General features: G+C 41.3%; 1 protein-coding gene across 1 annotated transcript in view; it reads left to right on the top strand.

Moving 5' to 3' along the window:
- GRIK2 (glutamate ionotropic receptor kainate type subunit 2) overlaps positions 1-20,436 on the top strand; it is a 1,473,996-nt gene that overhangs the window by 883,773 nt on the left and 569,787 nt on the right. Inside the window, exon 10 of the mRNA XM_029595353.1 lies at positions 18,863-19,066. Within this exon, the coding sequence (XP_029451213.1) occupies positions 18,863-19,066 (204 nt within the window). The remainder of the gene's footprint in view (positions 1-18,862; positions 19,067-20,436) is intronic.

The following is a 20,436-nucleotide window of genomic DNA, read 5'->3' as shown; positions in this document are numbered from 1 at the left end:
GATAATTTACATTGAGACATGAAAAAAAATGGGTGCCAGGTAAATATTGAACAACATGGCTGAAAGGACTGAACCCTGCAGAACTCCAGTGACTATATCATTCCTATCAGAACCAGCATTGCCTAATCAGACTTGCTGCACACGGTGTAAAAGAAATGAGGAAATCCATTTATGAACTCTACCAGAAATACCTAATGATAACAGTCTTGAGAGTAGAATCTCATGATCTAAGGCAGCACAGATGTCCAACAGCGCCATGACATACTCAGCATCATTATCAAAGCCCCAAATTATAGTATCTAAATTGGATAGGATTAGTGTTTCAGTGCTATGGGCCCTTCAGAACCCAAATTGGAATGGGTCAATGATGGAATTTTGCTCCATGTAATCACTAAGCTGGGTTCAAATGACTTTTTCAATGATCTTAGTTTGTAGAGGTAGGAATGAGATCAGCCTGTAGTTTGCCAAGAAGTTAAGAGCAGCAGAAGCCTTTAAAAAAAAAAAAAAAAAAAAAAAAAAGGTTTAACAGAAGCTTGTTTTAGAATCTTAGTCATCTGACCAGTTGACAAAGAAAGATTTACCATGTTGGCAATTACAGGAACAACCTCATCCTTAAGACCTTTTACAATAAAGGAAGGGCAAGGATCAAGTAAGCTAGAAGATAAACTTGACTTATTAAGGATAGATTTAACTTTTGTTTGTGATGTTAAGTCAAAGGACTACCAAGTGTTTAATAATTGAATATCAGAAGAGGAAGTTAAAGTATTGCAAGCATCAAAAGTGCGTACAATATTTACTATTTTAGTGTTAGAAAGAAATCTGCAAATTAATTTCAGTGAGAATCAGATCTATTAGCACTCATGCATCCAGCTTAAAGTCCTTCCAATGTTAAAAAGTGAAGAGGCGCTTTTGCTAGCCTCCTGAATGTGTTGGGAGTAATAGTGGTTTATGGGGTATTTTTGCATTTGTGCTTTAGATAATGTAATTGTTGTTTTAGTAATTGAAGAGAGGATGTATATTATACATCTGACTTTGTCTTCCCGAGAGTTATTGTTTTCATGGGAGCTATATTATCTAAGAGTAGTAGAGTTCCAGGAATCAACAGCTGATTCAAAGGAATCCATAGAAAACAGGGAGATTTTAGGCAGAATCATTTGTTTAAATTGGTCAAGATCTATAAAGCCTTGTTTTGTAATTTGGCACTTAAAATTACAATTAACAACAGATGACGACTGAAAAGAAGAAGTCATAGCCAAAATAGAGTGGTCAGACGAGGGTGTAGCCTGAGAAACAATATTTATGGAGCCTTCATGAAAATAAGAAAGATTTAGAAAAATTAAATTTAAGGTATGGCCATGATGAGGTGTGGACAGTGAACCTGATGTTCATCCTAAACTGGGCATAGTAGAAAGGTAAGATTCAGCTATAGAGGAGACTGGTTCAGCATCAACTTCTGGACCTATCTGCCACCTCTGATTTAACTGCTCCAGAGTTGCTTGCTATTACTGCATTTGTAAGATGTGGATTCTCAAGTATTATGTTGGACTGGCTTATGTCATTCATTTCTGACTGTACACAGTGAGTGCTTTGGGAATTGAGGTGCTCCACTCAGAAAATCCTTTCCTGTAGGTTTCCACAGAGTTTGGTCTTGGCTCCCCTTCTTTTCAATGTATCTTTAGCTCCTCTGGCAACTGTCATCCAAGAATTTGGATTTGACCTTCATTGTTTTGCTGATAATATTTAAATAGTTGCTTATGTAGAGCTGGATCAGGCCACAGTAATGGCCAAATTGAATGCTTGCTTGAGTGTGGTTGCTGACCAGCTGAGGTGATATAGATTGAAACTGAATCCACTCAAATCTCTTTGTACTAGTTGATTAGGGAGAAACCTGGTTGTGTTTCTTGTAGTAACAGGAATTAGTTTAACCCAAAAAGTAACAGTCCGTAGCCTAGGAATGTAACTTGATGCTCATCTGACAATGCATGATCATTTTACAGCTGTGGTTCAGAACTCTTTTAAAAGTCTACACCATATTCAACAGCTTCACCCTTTATTAACAAGAAAGATCTTGCCCTGGTTTTGTGGTTCCATTGCTGCAGGAGTGTGGTAGACACCACCTCTGGAGTTGCACAGGATGACATGATGAGACTAAGGCTTGACTTGAGTAGTCAGGTGAGGCTAGAACAACAATAGTCTGGAGCTCAGGAATGACATGCAGGATGGACAGGAGTACAGGAACAGACTGGAGCTGCGTGGGGGTAAGAGTAAACCGGAATACCTGGAACAGACTGGAGCTGCATGGAGGTAAGGGTGAACTGAAATACAGGAACAGACTGGAGCTGCTTGGATTAACAGTGAAATTCTGGAACACTGAAACAAAGTGCGAGTAAGTGTGGAACTGGAACTGGAATTCAGACAGGGACTGGAACTAAGACAAAGCAAGACAAGGACAACACAGAATATGAAACATAAAGCCCAAAGGCATCATAGGAAATAAAGGCCTTGAAGGGCAAAACAAAAGAGGCCTAGAGTCAGGAAGAGGCCTAGGTAAGCCTCAGGGCTAGGCCAGAGATCAGAGCAGGCAGGGGGAATGAATAAAGGTGGATCTATATTCAGGCAACAATCAACAAGGACTGAATTATATAGTTTGGATAAACAGATAAGCATGGGTGTAGCTTGCTTATTGCGATGCTTAATACCCCTAACTAATTAAGCTATTTCACTTAGATGCAGTTCCAACTTTGCTCTCTACATTAATGGCAGGGGTGGAAGGAAAATAGAATAAAAAAGGTTACTAAGAGCCAAGAGAAACATAAGTATGTGAGAGAAAAAAAAAAGTGCGAAAGCTTGCTGGGCAGACTGGATGGGCCGTTTGGTCTTCTTTTGCCGTCATTTCTATGTTTCTATGGAAGGGCCCAGAGACTACAATGCAAAGACAAGGAAGTCTGATGTCGGAAGGCCAAAGCAAAGCAAACCAGAGATCACAAGGCCCAGAGGCCAGGAGGTGAAACAAAGAGGCCTTAGAAGCTGCAAGGCAGAAATGGTTACAGCAAGGAGCACAAAAGAACTTGATGCTGAAGCATTGAGGCAAGGGACAGAGTTAAGTAATGCTGGAGTCTGAGTATGGTGCAAGCTGGGAAGAGGAGTCTGGCCAGTCAGGGAAGTGTGCTCAAGGAGATCCCCTGATAGAGCAGAGGCTATAGGACTGGCTGAGGCAAGAAACCAGGGAAGTGCTGGAGAGGGCTCACCAGGGTACTCTGGTGGAGGGAAGGCTTCACAGCAGCAGGAACACAAACAGTACCCCGCCATTTAAGAACCCCCTCCTCCTGGGGCCCATTTCTTCTGGGTGTCCTTTACTGGGCAGACTGGCTATAAACAGATGACCTCTTCTAGGTGGACTGATTTTGGGTAGATGCCACTTCTTGGGTAGACTAGCTGTGAATCTGCACCCTCTCTTTGGTGGACTTGTGAACAGATGCCCCTTGCTGGGCAGACTGGCTGTGGATTGGCACCCTTTTTTGGATGGACTGGCTGGGGATAGATGTCCTCTTCTGGATGGACTGGTTGAGATGATTCCCCTCCCCCCCTGTTGAGTGGACTAGCTGCTGGTGGAATCCCTCTTCTGGGTGGACTGGTTGAGATAAAGCGCCCCCTGCTGGGTAGATTGGCTGTGATCAGGCATCCCCTGCCAGACAAACTGGCTATAAGCAGGCATCTCCTCCAGGCTGTGGCTCCTTCCAGAGAAGCATGGGTGACTGGGACTCATCCAGGAGCTGCATGGCTTGACTGGACACTTCCTGGGGCAGCAGGGCTAGAATGGACCCTTCCTGGGGCAGCAGGGCTGGACTGGACCCCTTCTGGGGCAGCAGAGCTGGACTGGCTGCAGATAAAAGGGGCTGGACTGGCTGCAGATAAAAGTAAGCTAGCTGCAGAGTCAGTTGTAGCTGGATGAGAGCTATTTGCTGGGCTGACTATAATTGGATTCAAACTGAACCTCTTCTAGCCCTGGGTCTCTGGTTCTGGTATGTGTAGCTTTCTTTTGGAATAAAAACACATGCTCTTCTTAGACATTTCACTGAGGGGCTCGTTAGCTGATGCTGGCCTGAAACTGGGAAGGACTAAGCTCTGCAGAGGCTAATTAATTCCTCTGCTTTGGCTAAACAGTGGTGTGAGGAAGAAGTGTGAAAGCTACTGAATCTCTGCAAATAAAAGGTTAGTGCTAGTTTTTCCTGAAACAGTTGGTAGAGGTTTTACAGTTTTAATTCCAGAACTGAGAAGTGCTTTTCCTCTTGGCCCTGTTTTATGTCTGGCTTTACTGACACAGATTTAAAGTTACTTGGAGAAACATGATTCACAGTTTTTAGTTATAGAATTTTAGTTATAAGTTTTACTGAGAAAAGGAAGGTTAGTACTGACAGTGTTCCAGTGAGAAATGGGGGGGATCACTGAAAGGACCAAGGTTAGTGAGGAAGGTGGGTTTGTAAGAATGAATAATGATAGGATCCAATTAAAGAATTAGGTTAAATGGGGGGTAGGAATCAATTTTAGTTAGTTTGTTTTATTATTTAGTTGTATTTTACATTTTTTATTATATTTACTGTAAATAATGTTTTATGATTAGATTTTATGATTTGATTTTATGGTGTGTTAAGTGAATTGTTTTTGTTCTATGGTGAACTGTGATGCAATTGTGTATTGTTAACCGACTTGATATCTTTTGAGGAAGGTTGGTATACAAAAACCTATAAATAAATAAATAAATAAATAGGAAGCGAGGACCAGGGGTTTTAATGCAGGAGCTGATTTCTTCTCTCCATAGGCTGCATTTGCCTTACTATGCACAGGGTTTAAATTAGTCAGGCAAACTGGGGTTTTCTGATGTGATGTACTAAACGTCTTTGCAGCAGTCTGCACACAGTTAGCCTGGATTAATTTCTCTCTTGGTCCAGGCTCTGGGTTTAAAATTGTTCTGGTCCTTTTGAGAAATGGCTTGGTGATCCCACAAATGGGGCAGGGTCTCTCTGGAGGGACATAGATGGGAATGCAGGGGTAATTCCATCAGTTTAGGGTAGGAGAATCACAGTGCAAACAGTGTGGAAATAAAAAAGCATTTTTACCTCTACACCCATTGCATATCCAAGAACTGTGGTTGGGGAACTGACATGGTATACATTCAGAGTAGTGTGGAGGGTTCAAAGTCAGACAGGTAATGCAGGAAAGATATTGGTCAACTGTGAAGATATTATCTGAATTAAATGCAGACTCACCGGGCTGGTTCAGGGTCCTGCCACCACTTCTGGAAGCAATGTTTGGCTATGGCGTCCTGTTGTGGCTCCATTACTACAGGAGTGGCACAGGATTCCTGTTGTGGCTCCATTACTACAGGAGTGGCTCCACAACTCCGGAGTGGCACAGGATGGCATGACAAGACTAGGACAAGACTTGGGTGGTCCAGAGAGGCTGGAACAAAGCAGGCTGTGCAGACTAGGCTGGAGCTCAGGAACGGCATTCAGGCTGAATAGCTCAGGAATGGACTGAAGTTGCTTGAAGGTAAGAGTGAACTGGAACATAGGAACTGACTGGAGCTGTGTGGAGGTAAGAGTGAACTGGAACACCTGGAACAGACTTGGAGGTGCATGGAGGTAAGAGTGAAACTCAGGAACACTGGAACAGAGTGTGGGAAAGCATGGAACTGAAATTCAGACAGGGACTGGAATTAAGACAGGACAAAACATGGACAACACAGAACATGAAACATAAAGCCCGAAGGCGGCGTAGGCAAGAAAGGTCCCAAGGAGCAAGACAGAAGAGGCCTAGTGTCAGGAAGAACCCTAGATAGGCCTCAGGGATAGGCTGGAAGTCAGGGAGACAGAGGCCTAGAGTCAGGAAAAGCCTAGAGAGGACTAATGACTAGGCCAGAGGTCATGGGAGGCCCAAATAAGGAAGGGCCCGTAGGCCCACTGACCACAAGGAAAGCTGAGGTCAGAAGGCCAAAAAGACAAAGGCAAGACAAGGCAAAACAGAGATCAGAAGGCCCAGAGGTGAAACAAGGAAAGGCCTTAGAAGACCTCAAGTCAGAATTGACTAGAGCAAGGAGTACAAAGGAACTCGATGCCAAAGCATTGAGGCAAGAGACAGACTGAGTTAAGTAATTCTGGAATTTGGCATGGTGCAAGTAGGTGAGAGGAGCTTGGACATCCAGGGAAGTGTGCTCAAGGAGGTCCCCAGGTGGAGCAGAGGCTGTAGAACTGGTGAAGGCAAAAAACTAGGGACGTGCTAGATAGTACAGTTCAGAACAGGCTTCACAGGAGGTTCTCTGGTGGAGGAGAAGGCTGTACAGCAGCTGGAACCATAACACCTGAAAATTCACACACTAATTAGTAGTTATTTAGGCTATTGTAATGCATTATACCAGGATATTACCGCCACCAATTTAAAGTGGTTTCAGCTCCTCTAAAACACTTCAGTTAGATTGCTATCAGAAAGGTAAAAATGTGATGTTTTGAAGGAGCTACATTAACTTTAAATGCAGTTGTTCTAAATTCAAGACTCTGATGCTGATTTTTAGGTGTTTATAGACTGATACCCCCCAAATATCTTGAGAATCATTTGCTGCTCTATGAAGTGACTCACTTCAACAGAACCCACACTGCAAACAAAATCGATTACCCAACACCTAACCAATTTTTACTACTTTTTTTGTATAATTTTAAGAATTTTTGGAACACTCAATAATTAACTAATTTTCAAAAAATGTTTTTTTTAATCACGCTCATCACATTCACTTGTTAGTCTCCTTCAAATTTGAAAAATGTTTATATGTAAAAATGTTTGTTTTAAGGAAAAAATATTTAATGAGTGTAAAGTGATGCTTCATACATTTTCAGGGCACCATCCCGGTATACCATGCTTGTTCTCTGTTTAATCATAAGCACCACCATCCACTAGGGGTGTACATTCGTTTTGAACTTAAATGGAAAACGCAACTTATTTTTTTTTTTAACTTAAAAAAAAGATGAGGCTTAAACGATCGGATTTCCAACTTATTCAACATAGCTATGTTGAATACGTTGGAAATCGCGATTGTTGATCTAAATAAAAATTTAAACCCCTCACCCTCCTTAATCCCCCCCCCCAAGACTTACCAAAGCTGGCCAAAAGTTCCGTGAGGGTCCGGGAGCGGACGCGTGGGGAATCACGTGACATCCGCGTCACGTCGGAGTGACGCAGCGTTACGTGATTCCCCTTGGGTTTGCTCCTGGAACCCTCGTTGGGCCCAAAAGGCACTTTTGGCCAGCTTGGGGGGGTCAGGAGGCCCCCCCAAGCTGGCCAAAAGTTCCTTTTGAGCCCAACGAGGGGTCCGGGAGCGAACCCGAGGGGAATCACGTGACGCCGCGTCATTCCGACGTGACGCCGACGTCACGTGCTCCTTGCAAAGGAGTTCAGGACTAGCGTCCTGACCCCGCTGGACCACCAGGGAGTTTTGGTAAGTCTTGGGGGGGGGGATTAAGGCGGGTGAGGGGTTTAAATTTTTATTTGCACATATGGACATAGACTCAACTTATGGAATTCTCCATATGTCCATATTGACCGCAGATGGGACCCCCTTTCGACTTATGGACTTATGAACTTAAACTTTTGGTCTGCACATCCCTACCATCCACCCAATAGTCTTTTTATTATTAATTTCAAAAAAACATTTTTAAATTTATATATACTTTTTGCGCTTGTTAAACGAATAATCCTTACATGCAAGTGTGAAAAAGCGCTATGACAAGGAAATGCGGTTCACCAAGCCCACATCAAACATGGAGCATAGTTAGAAAATGTCACTTAGCTTGAAATCCAAATCCTGAAGATCCAGTGTACCCATTGGCAAAAATATCCCCGACAAGGCCCAGTTTCGAAGTTCATCTTCATCAGGGGCAGCCACTTAGATACTGCTTGTACCAACTCACGCAATTTCCCGATTCAAGTTTGCAATAAAGCTCGCAAAGCTTTTTTGAAAGGAGCACCGGGCAGTGCTTTGAAACTGGGCCTTGTCGGGGATATTTTTGCCAATGGGTACACTGGATCTTCAGGATTTGGATTTCAAGCTAAGTGACATTTTCTAACTATGCTCCATGTTTGATGTGGGCTTGGTGAACTGCATTTCCTTGTCATAGCGCTTTTTCACACTTGCATGTGAGGATTATTCGTTTAACAAATGCAAAAAGTATATATAAATTAAAAAATGTTTTTTTTGAAATTAATAATAAAAAGACTATTGGGTGGACGGTGGTGCTTATGATTAAACAGAGAACAAGCATGGTACACACCGGGGATGGTGCCCTGAAAATTTATGAAGCATCACTTTACACTCATTAAATATTTTTTCCTTAAAACAAACATTTTTACATATAAACATTTTTCAAGTTTAAAGGAGACTAACAAGTGAATGTGATGAGCATGATCAAAGAAAATTTTTTTTGAAAATTAGTTAATTATTGAGTGTTCTAAAAATTCATAAATTATACAAAAAAAGTAGTAAAAATTGGTTAAGTGTTGGGTAATCAATTTTGTTTGCAGTGTGGGTTCTGTTGAAGTGAGTTTATTGTAATTACCCCCACGTTTTGTGGATTGGAAGTGTTTTGTTGTCAGCTCTATGAAGTGAGGCAAGTTTTAAGATCTTTGCAGCAGGCTATTCTGGCTACTCCTTTCTTGTCTTCTGCCCGTCTGACACTACTTGCAATAGGGAATTTAGCTATATTGCTCCTACTCTAGAACAGTTTGCCTTATGATGGGTACCTGGAAACCAACTATCTTAAATATAGAAAGATGGACAAAGCATGGGTCTGCCAAGTAGCTTTTGGTTAGGATCTATCTGTGTATTTGGGCCATTGGATAGGTGGTACTATAGTAGGTAATTTGTAGGTCTGGGGCGTAAATAGTTGGGGATGGGTGATTGTGCTGGTCTGGGCCGCTGCCAGTCGTACCTGGTAGTCCAGTGACCACCCCCACTGGACTACCAGGTACTCGTAAAAAGTTTTGGGGGGGTTTGAGGGGGTGGGGGAAGGTAAGGGGTCAATTTTAAAGGGTCGGGCCTCACTAAAAAAAAATTAACGATGTGAATCGGAACCGATTCCGATTCACATCTTGCATTGGGGATGGGTGATTGGTACCTGGAAACCATGTCACATGGTAGGAGCCGCTGCCATCGTAAAGATGGCACCGGCCAGCCAGTGCTCCTACCATGTGACAGGGGCCGGCCAATGGCACAGATACCCTGTAACATGGTAAGGGCAAAGGGCCATCGGCGCCATCTTTATGAGTGGCAGCCGACGGCCCGAGAACAAGAGATCACTCCCGGGACCACCACAAGAGCACCAGGTAATTTAAAAATGTTTTGGGGGGATCGAGAGGGTGGGAGAAGCTAAGGGGTCATCTTTAAAGGGTCAGGTGTTTTTTTTTTTAATCGGGCCATCGGCGCCATTTTTGATTGGCAGCCAAAATGGCGCCGATGGCTCGAGAGTGGGAGATCGGTCCCCGTGCCCCCACTGGACCACCAGTTACTCGTAAAATGTTTTGGGGGGGGGTTCGGGGGAGTGGGGGAAGGTAAGGGATTAGTTTTATAGGGTCGGAGTGGGTTTAGGGGTTGTTTTGGTGTGCCGATTTTCCCGCCCTCCCCCCAAATAACTCCCGTTAGTGGACACTAACGGGAGTAAATATTTTTCACGATAAATCGAGAAAATTTCTATTGTATCACGCACTGTACTGATTTTTGACGATTTAAAATATATCGGACGATTTTTTTAAATCGTCAAAAAACAATTCACATCCCTAGTGTATTTTATGCAGAGTAGATGGAGAGGGATGCTGCTTCTGTCTGGTTGATTTTGTATCTGTTTTAAATATATATATATATATATATATGTGTGTGTGTGTGTGCGCCTCCTTGATGCATGAAGGAAAAGCACAATAATAAGGGGTGGGCAAGATCATGCCATTTCCCTGAGTAAGGCAAAATGAATTCAATTACATGAAGTCAAAGGGGTCGTACAGAAAGCTATGCACTGCCTTCAGTTAAGTGGTGCATTGTTTCCATGGCTTTCATCCCACCTTGGTTCTGATTATGCATTTGTGGTGTACAGGGTAGGGGAAGGGGCTGATAGTAAAGGATGAAAAAAAATGTAATACACAAGAGACTTTGAATAATGGATAGAAGTAGAGAGAGGGAGCGTTTGTTTTTAAGTAGGAAGCCACTTATACTTTACTATTAAATGTATGCCTCTAGGGGATGCAGCAATTTACACCTGTTCTGTTTTTTTTTTTTTCATGCTGGAGATGAAAAAGAAATACTCTGACTCAACTGCTCATTAGCAGCCAAAAAGTAGCAAAGGAGATGATGTGTGATAGATCTTGCCTAGTTCTTCCTGACCTGGCAGTCAGGCTGGGAAGGGTGAAGCATGCCACACAGAGAGCTGCAAAAAGAAAATCTCATTTGACCTGCTGAATCGCTGTGCATTGGTTGCTGTGCTCTCTTCCTGCTGCTGCTAAATATCAAAGTTACTCTGGAGAAAACTGCTACTTATGATGTAAAAAAAAAAATGCAGATGAGATCTAATCATCTTTCATACATTTTTTTTAACAGAGCAAAATCCTTGATTTTAATATTTTGGCAGATGATGTACCATAAACTGCATAATGAACACTGCCGAAAGCCATTCTAAGCCTAACACCTGTTTCCTAACTATTAGCCCTCCACCTGATGTGATTTACATAGAGTTGCCATTTGTCTAGGTCAACTCAGAGAGGTTAATCCATTCCAGGTTCTGGCTCATTGTACATGTATACTCATGCATGTTATTTCAAAACTAGAAAGGATTCAAGTAAGTTCTGTCCTTCTCCCTATTCTGTCCCTCTGCAATGCCTGTGCATATTGTGCTTACAAGCAGGCAAAAAAATTGCTTTTGTTCAAAGTTTTACACATGTAAATCCTTTGAAAAATACCACCCCCACCCCCCCAAACACACACAAAAAATACTACTTTAGGAAAATAGGGAAGTACCTTAAGGAAGTGCTGGAAGGGTGGGAACAGACCAATATGATTTTCAAATGAGGCAGATGAAAGAGTAAGGTACAAAAATTAGCATTTGAAATATATAAAATATCATTTTAAAAATTGAGCACTGAGAAGAAAATTTGGAAAAGCTGAAAGAGAAGGGGAAAATAGGCTGGATGGTAAAGGTACGAATATAGCAAAAAAAAAAAAAAAAAAGTAATTGAAAAGATAAACCAAGTGTTGGGATCTGTACTTGGACAGGTGCTTTTCAATATATATATATAATTGATCTGGAAAGGAATATGACGAGTGAGGTTATCAAATTTGCGGACGATACAAAATTATTCAGAGTAGTTAAATCACAAGCACAGATGAAATTTAATGTGGATAAGTGCAAGGTGATGCATATAGGGAAAAATAACCCATGCTATAGTTACACAATGTTAGGTTCCATATTAGGTGCTACCACCCAAGAAAGAGATCTAGGCATCATAGTGGATAACACATTGAAATCGTCAGTTCAGTGTGCTGCGGCAGTCAAAAAAAGCAAACAGAATGTTGGGAATTATTAGAAAGGGAATGGTGAATAAAACGGAAAATGTCATAATGCCTCTGTATCGCTCCATGGTGAGACCCCACTTTGAATACTGTGTACAATTCTGGTTGCTGCATCTCAAAAAAGAAGTAATTGCGATGGAGAAGGTACAGAGAAGGGCGATGAAAATCATAAGGGGAATCGAACAGCTCCCCTATGAGGAAAGACTAAAGAGGTTAGGACTTTTCAGCTTGGAGAAGAGACGGCTGAGGGGGGATATGATAGAGGTGTTTAAAATCATGAGAGGTCTAGAATGGGTAGATGTGAATTGGTTATTTAGTATTTCAGATAATAGAAAGACTAGGGGGCACTCCATGAAGTTAGCATGTGGCACATTTAAAACTAATCGGAGAAAGTTCTTCTTCACTCAACGCACAATTAAACTCTGGAATTTGTTGCCAGAGGACGTGGCTAGTTCAGTTAGTATAGCTATGTTTAAAAGAGGATTGGATAAGTTCTTGGAGGAGAAGTCCATTACCTGCTGCTATTAATTAAGTTGACTTAGAAAATAGCCACTGCTATTACTAGCAACGGTAACATGGAATAGACTTAGTTTTTGGGTACTTGCCAGGTTCTTATGGCCTGGATTGGCCACTGTTGGAAACAGGATGCTGGGCTTGATGGACCCTTGGTCTGACCCAGTATAGCATGTTCTTATTTTCTTATTTTTTCTTATTTTCTTATTTTAATAGGTACTATTCAATGTACCGCCCCGTTCTGTACTAACTGCAGAGCGTATTTGGTTTTGGGTATGCTTATGTATGGGGAGTTGCAATAGTCTACTGTGGTCAAAATGAAAGCTTAAACAACGTATCTAAAATCAGAGGCAGACAAGAAATACTTTTAAAGGGCAAATCGTTCATCATTTTAAAAATGCGGATTTAGTACCCGCCCATAATTGAGGCTTGAAAGAGAAAGTGCAGTCCAATGAAATCCAAGGTCCTGAAAAACAGTAGCAAAGGTAAGAGGCACTCCGTCCACAAAGAGCAGTCAAATAAGATGACAAAGGTGACTTGCTTACCTATAATGTTATGGTTTTGGCAAGGTTTAAGCATAGGCCATTTTGCCCTAACCATCAATTAGTTGTTAGTTGAATAAAAAGCTGTCATTTTACACAATTTTTGTTTTTGTTATTTAACGTTTATTTTTCTGTACTCAAATGGACGACCACAACAGCCACACTGTTTTTCCTTGTCATCCTGCACATGATGGCTTTTCTCCTTCTTTTCTCCTCCTCTGTATGGACTTCCATGGGGGAACAGCACTAAGCCTTTTTTTAAATGTCTCCATTATTAATTCTCATGGAGCAGAATTTTAGTTGTTGATATTGATGCACAGTGCTACGCATTAAGAGAATTATTCTCTATCGGACAAACTCTCTTGGTATACTCTCTCATGAACCTTATGTTCACCTCAGTTCATGCTTCCTGTGTCTTTTAGTACAGTCTGTTGATGGAATAGGAAAAAGACTAAGGCTTTTTCAATGATGGCCCCTCATTTATGGAATTTCATTGCCATTGGACATTCATGGAGAACAAAATTTATCTTAAAATTCAGAAACAAATAAAAGCCTTTCATTCCATTAAGGCCTATGGTGAATAACTGTACAGTGTTTGTCTGTGTATGTTAAATTTTATGATGTATGTGAATTACAATCTGTGATGGAAACTAGGGATGTGTATTCGTTCAGGACGAATTAGGAAATTTCAACAAAATTGCCTAATTTGTCCTGATTCAGGGACCCCGAAACCTGAACACATTTTTCTGAAATTTTGGGAAAAATTTGGTTTTGGGTTAGTGCACGCTAACTTTAAAATCTTAGCGCGCACTAACCCGAAATTCAGGTACCCCCAAATTTCAAAGGCCCGAATCACTGGAAATACTATATTTCCCTCGGTGGGCTGAAAACAAAGCCTGAACCAAAAGGTTCAGGCTTTTCACATCCCTAAGGAAACGGTTGAATTACAGAATATAAGTTTGTGTTTTTTTAAATAAATAAGTAAATTAATTGAATAACATACCTACAAAAAAATAAGTCTTGTCACCTTGGGGTTGTGGAGGTGGACCCTTGGCCAAAGGTGGAGTTCACTCTACCCGGGGGGAACCCCCATGGGTCTCCACCATCGGGTGGCAGAGTAGACCAGGAAGTAGAGGCCGACTGGAGCTTCACCAATACCAGACCTCGTTCCCCGCAGGTTGAGCCCTTGGGTAACGTGGCCGGCTGGTCTTAGGCAGGCCTCTGCATTGTTGATCCAGAGGAAGATATTCGAGGCAGGGATCCAGGAAGCAACGGAGACACAGGGTCTGAAGGAGCTGAGTTCAAGACGGCCTGGATCCGGAAGCCCGGACAGGCTGAGGCAGGCAGGAACAAATTAAGTCTGGGTTTATAAGTAGGCAAGAGCCTAAGAAAGTCCAAGTAGTCAGTTGGAGGCAGAGTCAGGTTCAAGCTGGAGTCAGGTCAGGTGCAGGCTGAAGTCAGGGCAAGCGGCTGGAGACGAGGTCAGGTGCGAGTAAGGGTCAGAGCCAAGAAGCCATCCAAAGCATGGTCAGGAACAAGGAGAGGTCATAGCCAGGAATCAGTCCAAAGCGTGGTCAGCAACAAGCAAGGGTCAAAGCCAGGAATCCATCCAAGGGAATCAGGAACAGGTAACAGGTACTAGAACTCAGGAACTGGAAACAGGAATGCAAGACTGGAATGAACCAGCACAGGAACAGGAACTAAGGAGTAGCAACTAAGCATACAACAAACATGGAGACCTGTTGCCATGGCAAGCTCTAAACGTCAGAGCTTGCCTTAAATAATCCCAGGCCGCTTGCCTTAAATAATCCCAGGCCGCTGACGACAGCAGAAGGGCCGGCAGCCTTTGCCTGCTGTGGGCCCTTTAAATTAGCAAGGAAGGAGCGTGCGTGCACGCCTAGGGAACCACAGGAGGGGAAGTAGACAGCAGTAGCGTCTCTGCCACGCCCCAAGGCACGGCAGGCCGTGAAGAGGCGAGTCACACTGAAGGTACCCCCTCCCTTCCACCGGAGAGTCAGGGCCTGCCCCCGCTGCGGTGGGGCAGCAGGTGAAGAAGGCTGGTCTGTGGCTGGCTGATGTAACATAAGAACATAAGAAATTATGTTCTTATGTTAACCGATATGGAAACCAATATGATTTGATATTTTGTTTTCAAGAATGTCGGTATATAAGAATTCTAAATAAATAGTCATGCTGGGTCGGACCAAGGATCCATCAAGCCCAGCATCCTGTTTCCAACAGTGGCCAATCCAGGCCATAAGAACCTTGCTCCTACCATGTGACAGGGGCTGACCAATGGCATGGGTAGTCCCTGTGACATAGTAGGTCAAAGGCTATCAGCGCCATTTTGATGCGAGGCAGGCCCAAAAGCCCAACGGCATGGAGGTAGAAATTTCTCGCGGGACCCCGCTGGACCACCAGGGATGTTAGCAAGTCTTGGGGAGGGATCGGGATGGTGGTGGTGGGGGGGGGGGGGGGGGGTGGTTGTATTATAGTAAATTGTAATGCTTGGGGTGGTTTTTTATTTAAAAAAATAAAATGTTCCCCTCCCCCCGTACAAACACGAAAACCTAATTTTCCTCGTAGTTCAGGGAAAATCAGTTTCGGGGTTCGGGGCCCCTGACCCACGATGAATTAGGCAATTTCAACAAAATTGCCTAAATCGTGATAAATGAATGCACATCTCTAGAGTACATTAATGGTTGCTTGTTTTTTTATCAAGTTTTTTGCTAGTCTGTCCACAGTTGCTTTTGAAGAGAATACTAGCAGGCTGGTGTCACTGCAAGAGTATATATACTATGATGTCAGCTTGCTCCATCTGCATCTGCTGGCAGGGGAACATAACCCACTGGTCCTGAATTATTCTGTCTACTCTAAGGAAAATGAAATTATCAGGTAAGTAGTAATTTCTCCATATACGTAGAGGAGAGGGTTGACCCTTGGGAAACTCCTACCTGAAGATCACCCTAATCTGATTGAGCATTGGTAGAGCTAACTTGTCAAGTACATACTATCACAAATGGGCTATCCACAGGTATTATTCTTACATGAATAAATATACAAACATATACCTGTGTGTATTTCAACGCATATTTTATTAATCACTTATAATTCAAATCCACATACATCTAAAATCTACTCACACTCATCACAAGCTAACTTGTACCTTTAATTCTGGAAACACCAAAACCAGTCTAAAACCTTTCTTCAAATATCAATTCCAAACAGTCTATCAAACAAAATTGCATGACTAACAGAGGCATAAGCTGAAATGAGGTCAAGAAGAATCAAAATAACTGCTTCCCCTCCATTCATTTCCCACAAGGACATGTCATTCAGTGATAACACAATGGTTTTGGTACTGTTAACAATTCGAAAACCACATTGAAATCTATGAAGATTATGCTCTAGGAGTAAATTATCTAAGTGGATCAGAGTTGTCTTCTCTAGTACCTTAGCAATGGAATGCAATTTAGAAGTGGGTATGTAACTAGAAAAATTATCAGCTGTAAATTATTCTTTTTAAAAACAGGCCTTTTTTTTGTTTTTTTTTAAAGGTGCAGGAACCATAGCCTCATAAAAAGAGTTCACTATTTCCAAAACATTTGGCAAAAACATCCTACAAGCTACAAAAAACCCAAAACGGGCATTCATCTAATGGTGAATAGGAGGCCCTAATTTTTAACATGTTATTTTTTATCTTAACTTTGGAGACATATTCGAAATATTCCCACAGACTATCCTGAGAAACACAGTTTGTGTAAGTTGCACCCCCTCTCATATCAATTAACTTTTGCAGTATATCCTTACATAATTGTAGGAAACCTTGGCAGTCAATAAAATCAAATTTTCCTGATGATTTGGGTGATTGAAGTAGATTGTTAACAATGGAAAACAACTTAAACTGGTAATTTATGGCCCCTTGAATTTTAGTGTGAAAATAATCATGCCTCGTACTTAAGAAATTACATTTTAATCCACCTGAGTCTCAGTCAATCCTTTATAGGGATGTGCATTCTTTTTCAATGAATGTGCAATCCGCAACACATAAGTCCCTGTTCGTTTGATTCGTGGGTTTGCAAAATGCATGGCGATCCCCCACGAATGAAACATATCATATTAGTCAGACTACCTCCGCTCTACCAGCCTGTCTTGCCCCTATTAACTTTCTGCCACTCTTCCCTGCTGCCATACACCAGATGACTCACTCTACTTGTAGTGTTCTGGCCACTATCATGGTTCCTCAGTGTGATGGTGCAAGTCTTTCTGCTGCTTTGTCCCTTTATCAGCGCCTTGTGGTTTTTTTCTCTTTCTGCTTGCTATGTTCCCCCTTCATTGTGCTGTAGGATGCTGATGCCACTTGTCTTGCCACTTTGCCTGTCATGCTGCCTTCGAGGGTTCATACAATTGTTATCGGTGCTCTCTTTTGAAGCTTTGGTGTGTTTTTTAAACTCTCGCTGCTGCTTTGCACCTCTGTTAAAGCACTCTTGCCACTCCTGGTACCCCTTTGCCCCTTTACAGTGCCTTAGGCTATTCATGCCACTTTGGTGCCACTTTGCCACATGTGAAGATATGCTGGCCTTCGGAGTGAGGAAACTCACTCCAAGATGAGATTTGGGCAAGGTTCTCTCAACCTAGCTTGATGTACTCTCTACCTGGGTAACATCAAGCTAGGTGGAGAGAACATTGCCCAAATCTCATCTTGGAGTGAGTTTCCTCACTCCGAAGGCCAGCATATCTTCACAAGAGACCACTGTTCTGTTCGTAGGTGTCACGTAGCTTGTCAAAGTGGCCCCTAACCCCCTACACTCTTACCTAATGCCCACCTCGAGTTACTAGGTGGGCCTAACATAGGGATACAAATACCTGCCTATGGGCCATGATATTATGGCCAGGCTCTCGCTCTCTCACTCTCACTCTCTCTCTCTCTCACACACAAATGGTCCCGATAACTTAGCTCTTCACACAGGTAAATGCTATATTAGCATAAAACACACCCCTTTTGCTATCGCATGCGGTACTTACCGCATTTTGATAAATCCAAGCCTTAATTTCTTAACTATCCTATATGTTATACTATAACTATGTATTTATTCTTTTAATTATGTAAACTGTGGTGATGGTATAACTGAATGACGGGATAGAAAAATGTGCTAAATAAATAAACAATATACTGGTCATAGTCAAGTTAGTGTCCTCTATTATGAAAACCTTTTTAGTAAGCATACAAAGCTCTGTTTTGTTTTTGGTTCTGGTCAGTTTTGGTTATCTTCTATTTTAAAATATTTGTTGTTTGTTTTCTTAACAGATTTATGAAAAACTATTTCCTATAATTGCCACACATAATTACTACCTCAGTGTATAAAAATTTAGTACAATGTAATGTGACTCAAATATTACTGTAGTTTTGCTCTCTAAGACTGCACTGATGGAGCAAAGAATTTTTCACATAATAGCCTGGTACATATTATAACAGTTCATTTTTAGATGATCTTTTTCAATGCTGAGACCTGGCATGCCTGCCAGACCTGAAACATTATACCAGCGATAGGAATACAATGAAACACTTGATACAATATGTAGAGACAGTGGCCTATTCTAGATGAATTGCTCACTAATTGGGATATTGGACCTATTTAGCATAAACTGGCACAGAGATCGGAAATGGAACAAGACTATTAAACTTTTTACAATTGACAATTAACTACATTGTTAAACTAAGTTGTATTTTAAAAGAAATAGGCTTATGCACAATGAAGCCAACGGCCATTAATAAGTAATTCACTAGGGAAAAATATAGGTTAGATTGGATTTAGTGAGGTTTCTGCCGCAGTGCTTTTTCATATGTGCTTAGAGAAAATTGCCTGCCTTCCCCTACGCACCCTGCTCCATTCTCCCAAAAGAATATGAGGTAAACTCTTCCACCATGATAGAGAGAATAGGTAAAAATGTATGCCATAGATAAAACAGTTTATGTGACTTTCTTGACTACGGTCATAAGGTACCCTAGCACTGGTTTTATGTCAAGATTTTCATATTAATATACGGTCAGTGCTTTCAGCTGGGCTTTGAGTATCTAGACTGATTTATCTCTTTGTTATAACTCAATTGCGCACCCCAGCAATAGGAGATTTGCCAGTAATGCCATGATGATTCTGAAAGTTTACTAACCATCATTCAGTCCCTCTACTGTGCTTATTTTCTATAGGAAGAACCATATGTGATGTTCAAGAAATCGGATAAACCTCTCTATGGGAATGATCGATTTGAAGGCTACTGCATTGACCTTCTGAGAGAATTGGCGACAATCCTTGGATTTACTTATGATATTAGGGTGGTTGAGGATGGAAAATATGGAGCCCAGGATGATGCCAACCAGTGGAATGGGATGGTTCGTGAACTAATGGATCATGTAAGTTTTTTAAAAATGTTAATATCTCTTTTTAAAATTGACATGTTAATGTGTTTTAAGAGAGTGAATTTGATACTGCCCATGGGTGCTTTTTTACCCCGAGTCCTTTGCACCTGCTTTGAAGCAGGAGCAAAATACTCACCTGAAAGTATGCACGGTGGTTTGAGAATGCAATCATCATGTGGACTTTGCATCCCCCAACTGAACCCTGCTGTCTTTTTTATGCTGGTAAACAGAGCATACATATTTTTACTCACGTATGAGAGGATCAATTTCTAAGCTGTGTTTTTCTCCTGGTAAAAATATGTTTACCTGCATAAAAACATTAAGCCTTCAGCACATAAACAATGACTTGCTTGACTGCCTTTTCTGATTAAAGAGCCTTTTTCAAATTTTATATTTCACGATTACTTGTGAATGCTTTTAATTTTGACAATTTATGGATTTTCAGATTTATTTCTCATTTATTTAATTGATTTGTCAATTTATTTTATTTATCAATATTTGGTTTTTAGAATTTTCCATGAATTGATTGTGATGTTTTATAATTATTGTTGTGACAGCCCTGAGCAGTCTTTTGTATAGATGGTAAATAAATGCTAGATATAAATGCATATGAATAAGTAAAGTATTTTAATTGTATGATATACAAGCAAAACAATATTGCACTGTATCTGAGGACTGGAGGATAGTGACTATAATACCATTTTTTGAAAAGGACTCCAGGTTAAATCCAGACAACTACTAATAAGTGCCAGGCAACATGGTTACTGTTAAGAAGATAGTTACTGGGCATATGAATACCCATGGAGAAGAGCCAGCATTGATTTAGCAAATGGAAGTCATGCCTTAGTAATCTACTAGCAGTCTCTGAAAGCATAAATAAACATGTAGATAAGGGTGAGTTTGTCAGTGTAGTGTATGTGAATTTTCAGAGGGCGTTTGATGAATTCCTTCATGAGAGCCTCCTCATGTATTGGATTCATGATATATTATTATTGTACAGCTTTTTTCTTTGTGAGCTATTTTTTCTTTGGGTTGTATTTTCATACGAGGAAAGTGGTCTAGAAATGTAAATTAACGTAACAACAACATATAACAAATAAAAAATGCTTGAGATAGGAAATAATGTTCTACTCTAGATTAGTAACTGGTTAAAGGCCGGAAAATAAAAAGTAAATAGTCAATTCTCTCATTGGAAAGGGAAGACTGTACTGGGACCAATATTGTTGAACATATTTATTAATGATCTGGAAAAAAGAGAGCACAGTAATGAGCAAGGGAATCAACTCTGCAATCGACTCAGATTTTTTCAAGGTATTTAAAATGCGAGCTGGTTGTGAGGAATTTCAGAAAGAACACGGAAGACT

The sequence above is a fragment of the Rhinatrema bivittatum genome, chromosome 3 (genome assembly GCF_901001135.1).
Source record: "Rhinatrema bivittatum chromosome 3, aRhiBiv1.1, whole genome shotgun sequence".
Classification (NCBI taxonomy): Eukaryota; Metazoa; Chordata; class Amphibia; order Gymnophiona; family Rhinatrematidae; genus Rhinatrema; species Rhinatrema bivittatum.
Note: the sequence above shows the minus strand (reverse complement) of the source record. Positions and strands in the feature narration are given on the sequence as shown.